The sequence below is a fragment of the Ranitomeya imitator genome, chromosome 7 (genome assembly GCF_032444005.1).
Source record: "Ranitomeya imitator isolate aRanImi1 chromosome 7, aRanImi1.pri, whole genome shotgun sequence".
In the NCBI taxonomy this organism is placed as follows: Eukaryota; Metazoa; Chordata; class Amphibia; order Anura; family Dendrobatidae; genus Ranitomeya; species Ranitomeya imitator.
Genome location: NC_091288.1, coordinates 134,470,960 through 134,480,019, shown reverse-complemented (window position 1 = coordinate 134,480,019; position 9,060 = coordinate 134,470,960). Strand labels below are relative to the sequence as shown.

The window sequence follows — 9,060 nt, the reverse complement described above, 5'->3', positions numbered from 1 at the left end:
AATTATTTTTTGTGAATCTGCAGCGTTTTTGTACCTATTCCATTATAGAAAACCGCAGGGGTAAAAAAACGCAGCGAATCCGCAAGAAAACTGCAGCACAAAAAACGCAACAAATCCGCAGGTGCATTTTCTGCCAGGAGAGGCAGAATCCGCACCAGAAATTCCTAAGCCTAATCCGCAACGTGTGCACATAGCCTTACTCTGCCGCCATTTTAAACATATAATGCGCTTTTTCAAAATTGCTTTACATCAAATCAGGACTACTTCCAAACAGCCAGCGAGTGTGAACAGGTCCTGACACATGGCAATGCATGCGCGGGTGGGGCAGTAACGCCGGCCGCACTGCACACAGCGCTGTCTGTGCTGCTGCGCCACCACACTCCTTTCTTCAGGCGATCTTTCACATCACAGTGTGTGTGCCAGGCAAAGGTTTTTTCCCGTTTCAACAAATATCCCTCCGCCGCCTGCTATCCACAGAGCCAATCAGCACGTCGGGTCCGGGAACTTTCCTTATATGGCCTGGCCGGTGGGGAGCGCTCAATATAAAACAGGTGCCGAGCCCACTTTCTGTCAGTGATCGGTCGCAGTCTCCCACGTCTTTTGAGCAGTAGACACAGAAGCGCAACCTCAGGTAAGCCGAGTGCTGTGAGGTGAGATGGGGTTGTGACTGGCTGGTGGCAGTGTACGCTGGCTCTACTGCAGGCGGACCGTGCCGGTTTTCTGCGGCGCTAGTCAGGCCTGAGTGTTCGGCTACTGCCTTCACTAGTACACCATGGCGACCAAGCTGGCGCTACAAGGGCCGCCCTGAGGGGATGAGCGGACACCGGCAGCGCCTGTAGCTCTGTCCTGGGCCTGCTGGTGGAGCGGCGGTCACTCTGCGCTCTCGGACTCCTCGTGCCGCCGCTGTCCCTCCCACTGCTGCTAATCTGTTCTGTTGCCTAATTTGGTCATTTTGGTAGCCTGGCAGGACTTCCCTTTGTTATGTCAGGCGGTAGTACCAACCCGTGCGCCCCCTGCAGGCTGCTGATGGCGAATGTGTAGGAAGTGACTAACATGCAATCGTGTAACTGTACAGATCACCATGGATGACGACATTGCCGCACTTGTCATTGACAATGGCTCTGGAATGTGTAAAGCTGGCTTTGCTGGAGATGATGCTCCCCGTGCTGTCTTCCCTTCCATTGTTGGTCGCCCCAGACATCAGGTATGTACAGGTTCTCCCAACCAGAGCTGCAGGGGAGAGACTAAAACTGTGTAATGTCTATAGCTGGTGTTGTGGTAATGTAAGTGCTGGTGAGCCGAGACATGTGGTCAGTGCATCGGTATTAATAACTAACCGCTGTCTCCTCATGAGATCACTTATGACTCTAGAAGCGTGAATCTGCTGAAGGTAAGTGCTCTGCAGCACATGGGGGACTACATACATCTTTCTACACAGCTACTTGACATCTAAAGCTTAAAGGGCCACTGTCACCCCCTCCAGCCATTATAAACTAAAAGAGCCATCTTGTGCAGCAGTAATGCTGCATTCTAACAAGGTGGCTCTTAGTTTTTGGTGCATGTATTCCCAAAATAAAGCATTTTATTACTTGCCTTTATCCAGGGAGGCAGGTCCTCACCCCCCTGCTTGAAACGCCACACTGCTGTCAAATCTTCAGGGGTGCCAGGCGCCGCCCCTCCGCTGTTTTTGCATGAAATCTGGCGACTGCGCTGTGTAGTACTGTCTGGTGCAGGCGCAGTGAGGTCTGACGTCACAGCCAGGCTTGCAGACTGCGCATGTGCAGCTACCCACCTTGGGAATCCCAGCCCCGTAGTGTTATGCACTATGCACAGTGCGGGGCTGGGATTCATAGGCAGGGCGGCCGCGCAGTCTGCAAGCCTGGCTGATGTCAGACGGCCAGAGCTCACTGCGCCTGCCTCACACAGTAGTACACAGCGCAGGCGCTAGATTTCATGCGAAAACGGCACGGAGGGGGTGACGTCCGGAGCCCCTGAATATTTGAGTGACGGCAGTGTGGCGTTTCAAGCAGGGGGGGTTAAGACCTGCCTCCCTGGATAAAGACAGGTATTTTGGAGAAGTAATAAAACGTGTTTTTTTTTTTTTTTTTTTTTTTTTTTTTTAAGAATACAGGCACCCAAAACTAAAAGCTACCTTGCTAGAATGCAGCATTACTGCTGCACAAGGTGGCTCCTCTAGTCTGTAACGGCTGGAGGGGGCGACAGTGGCCCTTTAACACACAAAGGGTTGTTACAATGTACTTGATGCCTTACTTGCACTGAGGCTGTTTACTACATTAACATTGATACCTCATGGTTTTTTGGTTTTCACTATAAAACCACATGCATAACGCATACATATGAATCCTATCACTTATAATGCATTATGCAATTTTTGTGTATTTTTTTTTTTCCACGTAAAAAATACAAAATGTGGGAGGAAACTCCTGCAAACGCGGGGAGAATATAGAAACTCCTTGCAGATGTTGTCCTTGGTGTGATTTGACCCAGTGCTGTGGTGTTAACTACTGAGCCACCATGCTTCCAGAGTGGACTAACTCTAACAAACTGTACTTCGTGTGAGCCTGCATGCTTCAGTCACCTTTCATAGGACTGCTAATTAAAACACTTTGCCCACGTTTCACTAGTGTGCTATACTGTAAGTGGAGCAGCAGTGTACATGTGGTACCCCACCGAACACATCCTTAAAGTGGGCCTGCAGTCACTAGTGACATGATTTCTCTCCCCCCCCCCCCCCCCCAATGCTTTAATTCTTGCCACTGCAGTTCCTAATTAGCTTTATGGCTTTCACTTAACCTCTTAATGATTTGTGGAACAAGGCACCTCATCTGCAGTCTTCCTGACATGGATGTGGGTGCCCAAGCTGAACCTGCTCCTGCACCTTTGCTGGTAGAGTGATCATCTATCTGCCTGTAATGTTGGTTACATACAAATGAACTCTAAAACTATTGATGCGTTAATATTCAAATACTAAATTGTTCTCTTTCCAAACTGCATTATTCAGCCACTTTGGCTAGCAAAGTGTTATCTACCCGAAATTGAGATGCTTGGGGCACTAGCACAGCTTATCCTTAAAGAGAACCTGTTACCAGTTTTGTGACATAGCAGCCAAAAACGTCACCTTATTCAGCATCTGCGCTGCATTCCTTAAATCTTATATAACCCTGACTACCCTTGTATACTCCCCAAAAAACCTTAACCATACAGCATTGGAGAAATTATTATCTTATCAGTTGGTATGATGGGCATTGTTTTGTGTAACTAAAGGTACCGTCACACATAGCGACGCTGCAGCGATGCCGACAACGATCCGGATCGCTGCAGCGTCGCTGTTTGGTCGCTGGAGAGATGTCACACAGACAGCTCTCCAGCGACCAACGATCCCGAGGTCCCCGGTAACCAGGGTATACATCGGGTAACTAAGCGCAGGGCCGCGCTTAGTAACCTGATGTTTACCTTGGTTACCATCCTAAAAAGTAAAAAAACAAACGCTACATACTTACCTTCCGCTGTCTGTCCTCGGCGCTCTGCTTCTCTGGTCTGGCTGTGAGCGCCGGGCAGCCAGGAAGCAGAGCGGTGACGTCACCGCTCTGCTTTCTGGCTGACCGACGCTCACAGCCAGAGCAGGAGGAGTGCAGAGCACAGCGCTGGAGGACAGACGGCTGTAGGTAAGTATGTACTGTTTGTTTTTTTACTTTTAGGATGGTAACCAGGGTAAACATCGGGTTACTAAGCGCGGCCCTGCGCTTAGTTACCCGATGTTTACCCTGGTTACCAGCAAAGACATCACTGAATCGGTGTCACACACGCCGATTCAGCGATGTCTACGGGGAGTCCAGCGACGAAATAAAGTTCTGGACTTTCTTCCCCGACCAGCGATCTCCCAGCAGGGGCCTGATCGCTGCTGCCTGTCACACTGGACGATATCGCTAGCGAGGACGCTGCAACGTCACGGATCGCTAGCGATATTGTCTAGTGTGACGGTACCTTTAATCTCTCCCATCGGCTATTGCTCGCCATCCTACTTTGTGCATGACTTCAATTGCAACATCTTGCACAGGCTCTAATATTGTGCAGTATTCCTTGCCTAACTGCAGGTAAAGCAAAAAAACAAGCATGCATGTGCTGGCAAATGCCATTCCAGTACATGTGCCAGCGCATGTGCATTTCTTTTTTTTTTTTTTCTTTTCCTTCAGGTGGGCATAAAATACTATGCAAAATGCAGTATTTCTGAGCAGGTGTGCTATGTTGCATGGCAATGTGGATCGTTACCCATTTCAGGAGGATGGCGATTAGAAATTGGGAGGGATGCTGAGGCCCAAAACCATGCCCATCAGTCCAGACTGAGAAGATTACCATAAAGCATGGGAGAAATTAAATTTTTGCAGTATGCAAGGGGAAGTGGGTGTCTAAGGATTTGGGGAATGCAGTGCAGGTGCTGAATTAAATTTTCTTTTTTTTTTTTTGCCATTTCACAAAACTGGTGACAGGTTCCCTTTTAACTTAAAAAAACAAAACAAAAAAATGGCTTCAAAAATTACCACAAAACAAACTATTGATGTTTCTCCTCTTTTCGGTACATGAAACCACTAAAAGTGCAAGGCTTCTGATGGAAAATAATCTAAGTTAAAATGTATAAAAGTTGTAAGGAAAACTGCCTAGTCATTAAGAGGTTTGTCTTAATCAAGTATTGTTTAAGCTATTTAGTCTGAATAACCTCAGCAAATGAGGTGAGGCCCATGGCCCTTTATGACCTTAGTCTAAAGGATAACCTAATGCAAATTTTTTATTTTTAGGGAGTCATGGTTGGAATGGGACAGAAGGACAGCTACGTAGGAGATGAAGCTCAGAGCAAGAGGGGCATATTAACTCTAAAGTACCCAATTGAGCATGGCATTGTCACAAACTGGGATGACATGGAGAAGATCTGGCATCACACTTTCTACAATGAATTGAGAGTTGCCCCTGAGGAGCACCCTGTTCTACTAACTGAAGCACCTCTTAATCCCAAAGCAAACAGGGAGAAAATGACCCAGGTAAATGAATAATTTATATGCTATAAGCATCTATTCTAATAACAAAAGAAAAATGCATATTAACAATGTAACTTGATATCCATACAGGGTTTCTTCTTTTGTCACAAGTCTTCCCTTTGGATTTGATACAGGTTTCCCTTGTAATGTCTTCTGCTTGTGCAACTAACAGTGTGCAGTATGACTATTGAACTTAACGCCTATTACTGTACTTCCATAAGTTTGCTTCTTAAAGACACATGCTGTAGTACAACATTTCTACACTAAGCCTTTCACATATTGCATGGTTTGCAGCACTATGATTGGCATGTTCCCATTTTCTGACTTTATTTATTTTTTTTTTCCCCTTTTTATAGATCATGTTTGAGACTTTCAACACTCCAGCAATGTATGTTGCCATTCAGGCTGTATTGTCACTATATGCTTCTGGACGTACAACTGGTATTGTGATGGACTCTGGTGATGGTGTCACTCACACTGTACCAATTTATGAAGGCTATGCATTGCCTCATGCCATCCTACGTCTTGACTTGGCTGGACGTGACCTGACAGACTACCTCATGAAGATTCTTACAGAGAGGGGTTATAGTTTTACCACCACTGCAGAAAGAGAAATTGTGCGTGATATAAAGGAGAAGCTGTGTTATGTAGCTCTAGATTTTGAGCAGGAAATGGCAACTGCTGCTTCTTCCTCTTCCCTGGAAAAAAGCTACGAGTTGCCTGATGGGCAGGTTATCACCATTGGTAATGAAAGGTTCAGGTGTCCAGAAGCACTCTTTCAGCCTTCTTTCCTTGGTAAGACCATCAATATAGGCAAAGGTTTGTTTGAGTATATATGCATTACTTTCACTCATTCCTGACACTTATGTACTTCAGGTATGGAGTCATGTGGTATCCATGAAACAACCTACAACTCAATTATGAAATGTGATGTGGATATTCGTAAGGATCTCTATGCTAACACTGTACTTTCTGGTGGTACCACAATGTATCCAGGAATTGCTGACAGAATGCAGAAAGAGATCACTGCACTAGCTCCAAGCACCATGAAAATAAAGGTAAAGTATATCACTAAATCATGGATTTATTGTGAGATGCTTAGACTAGTGACACCCAAGTTGGCCTAAACAGATGAAGCTGTTACATGACTCAAATGGAGAAGTTGTACTGAAGTCTTAAAGTGATCATTTTTCATTATCACACTTGGGGTACCGTCACACTAAAACGACGCTGCAGCGATACGACAACTATGTCAATCGCTGCAGCGTCGCTGGAGAGCTGTCACACAGACCGCTCTCCTGCGACCAACGATCCCGAAGTCCTCTGGTAACCAGGGTTAACATCAGATTACTAAGTGCAGCCCTGCGCTTAGTAACCCGATGTTTACCCTGGTTACCAGTGAAGACATCGCTGTGTCGGCGTCACACGCCGATTCAGCGGGAGATCCAGCGACGAAATAAAGTTTCAAACGATCTGCTACGACGTACAATTCTCAGCGGGGTCCCTGATCGCAGTAGCATGTCAGACACAGCGAGATCGTAATTATATCGCTGGAACGTCACGGATCGTGCCGTCCTAGCGACCAAAGTGCCATTGTGTGACAGTACCCTTAGTTAGTTATAATCTTGTTGGCCTGTAGTTGAGTAAGATAACGTGATAATTTCCAAGGGTTTAAAATCTGAGTCTGCATGCTGTTAAATTTTCTTTGTTCTTCTACAGATAATTGCACCACCAGAGCGTAAGTACTCTGTCTGGATTGGAGGATCTATTTTGGCTTCTCTGTCCACCTTCCAGCAGATGTGGATCAGCAAGCAGGAGTATGATGAGTCTGGGCCCTCAATTGTCCATCGCAAATGCTTTTAAGAACTGACCCTTGTATTGAGTGCACTTGCACAGAAAGATCACACTGGCATGGCTTTCCCTTTTTGTTGGTGCTTTGCTCAGGATTTAATATCTAGCAACTGGAATGAAGATGACTGAACTTTACTTAAATACATCTTAGGACTGATTGTAATTCCCCTCCCCCCCTCATTCATGTAATCCATCACTGAAGAGAACTCATTCTAGATGCTGCTCAGTTAAAGCTCTAAAGTTGTGTTGCTTATTTGTGCAGCTGTTTATCCAAACATGTCTGTCTTTGCTTGAAAGACCCTGCAATTTAAGCTAATGAATGGGTTAAGTTCATATATCTTAAGATTACGTTGTTAGTGTTCTTGATAAGATGTGATGGGTCACCTGAGAAATTTAAATGAAAGTTAATAAAAAACAAATTGCAATTATGTCAGTGTTTAATCAATCTCTTGACTGTCACAAATTAGCAGCAGGCAATGCAAGTCTGATCTCATCTCTAGGGTATGTGCACATGTTGCGGATTTGCCTCGAGAATTTTTTTTTTTTTTTTTGTGTGCGGTTTCTACATCTCTTGGCAGAAAACACAGGAGCATGTTTAATGTGTTTTAACCCCTTCAGATTTCTATAATGAAATAAATACAAAAAATGCTGCAGATCCACACAAAAAAATGTCATGCTCCTTTTAATCCACAGCATTTAACATGCAGAATTTTCTGCACCATTAGCACGGTATTTATTTTGTACTGTAAATCGCTTGCAGACCTGCAGCATCTCTGCGCAGGGATAAAACAATGCAGATTTGCAATAAACCCACAATGTGTGCACATGGCCTAAATGAACACGCCCCACCCTTGATAAACCATCTTGAATGTGTGAATCAGAGAAGATTACACTATAACAGTCTGTGCTTAACACTCTCCACCTCCCTCTAAATCATGGGTGTCAAACTGCATTCCTCGAGGGCTGCAAACAGGTCATGTTTTCAGGATTTCCATGTACTGCACAGGTGATGATTTAATCACCTACACACATGATTGCAGCACCTTGTGCAATACTAAGGAAATCTTGAAACCATGCATGGTTTGCGGCCCTAAAGGAATGCAGTTTGACACCCATGCTCTAAATGATCTCCAATACAACATTTTAACGGCAGTAGTTAAGGCTACTAAAACCACAGCACTGTCAATTAATGGTGCAGTAGAAACTGTACAGCACCCCCAGAGTTGGATTTTCTATGTGGGTCTCAGCTGTAGGGGTAGCCGGGACCCCCCCAAAACCCCCTAGTGTTAACTTTTTTTTCAACCTAAAAAAAGTCCAATGTGCTATTAATGTCCCTCTAATGGGGTCATTAATTGGGCAACGCCATCTTATTCCAGGAAAAAAATGGTTCAGTGTGCCTAAGGTCTGCCAGCAATAACTCCATGGAGCGCCATACGGCAATGAGGGCTGTATTTAAGGGCCCCTTTCCGCTTGTGAGGAAAACGGACGAGTGCAATCCGATAAAAAATCGGATTACACTCAGACCAATGTTAGTCAATGGGTGACATTCCATTTGCCAAAATTTATTTATTTTCTCAGCCAAAATCGGACTTGAGAAAATCGCAGCATGCTGCAATTCTCGGACGAGACTCACCAATGGGTGCGAGGAAAAACGCACAGCACTCGCACCATGCGAGTGCTGTCCAATTTTTATACACCGTGTCCTTTAAAAAGCCAGCAATTCAGCGCAGAGTACAGTAAAATCACACTGACAGGTTAGATTAGAGTAGATATATACATATGTCAGGGAGACTCCTATAAACCTATATTTAATGCAGCGCTAGATAACTTCAAAGCCGGTAATTCAATTGCAGGCTTTTGCCATCTCCTTCACAAACCGACATGATATGAGACATGGTTTACATACAGTAAATCTTCTTTTTTTGCATATTCCACACTACTAATGTTAGTTGTGTGTGTGTGCAAAATTTGGGCGCTCTAGCTATTTAAGGGTTAAATCACAGAAAATTGGCGTGGACTCCCTTGCAATTTTCTCCGCCAGAGTAGTAAAGCCAGTGACTGAGGGCAGATATTAATAGCCTGGAGAGGGTCCCTGGTTATTGGGGGGGCAGAACATCTGCCCCAGCCACCCCAGAAAAAGCACATCTGGAAGATGCGC

General features: G+C 45.2%; 1 protein-coding gene across 1 annotated transcript; it reads left to right on the top strand.

Moving 5' to 3' along the window:
- Positions 1-356: 356 nt before the first annotated feature.
- ACTB (actin beta) lies at positions 357-7,330 on the top strand. Its single transcript, XM_069733828.1, has 6 exons — positions 357-631; positions 1,076-1,204; positions 4,815-5,054; positions 5,408-5,846; positions 5,928-6,109; positions 6,771-7,330. The coding sequence occupies exons 2-6, from the start codon at positions 1,082-1,084 to the stop codon at positions 6,912-6,914; spliced, it is 1,128 nt and encodes a 375-aa protein (XP_069589929.1). The 5' UTR covers positions 357-631; positions 1,076-1,081; the 3' UTR covers positions 6,915-7,330.
- The last annotated feature ends 1,730 nt before the right edge of the window (positions 7,331-9,060 follow it).

Excerpts from the sequence above, each read along its gene's own strand:
- ACTB (XM_069733828.1), top strand. The coding sequence starts at position 1,082 with ATGGATGACGACATTGCCGCACTTGTCATTGACAATGGCTCTGGAATG. Across the intron at positions 5,055-5,407 it reads ACAGGGAGAAAATGACCCAG|ATCATGTTTGAGACTTTCAA; the intron begins GTAAATGAATAA and ends CCCTTTTTATAG. Across the intron at positions 6,110-6,770 it reads CAAGCACCATGAAAATAAAG|ATAATTGCACCACCAGAGCG; the intron begins GTAAAGTATATC and ends GTTCTTCTACAG.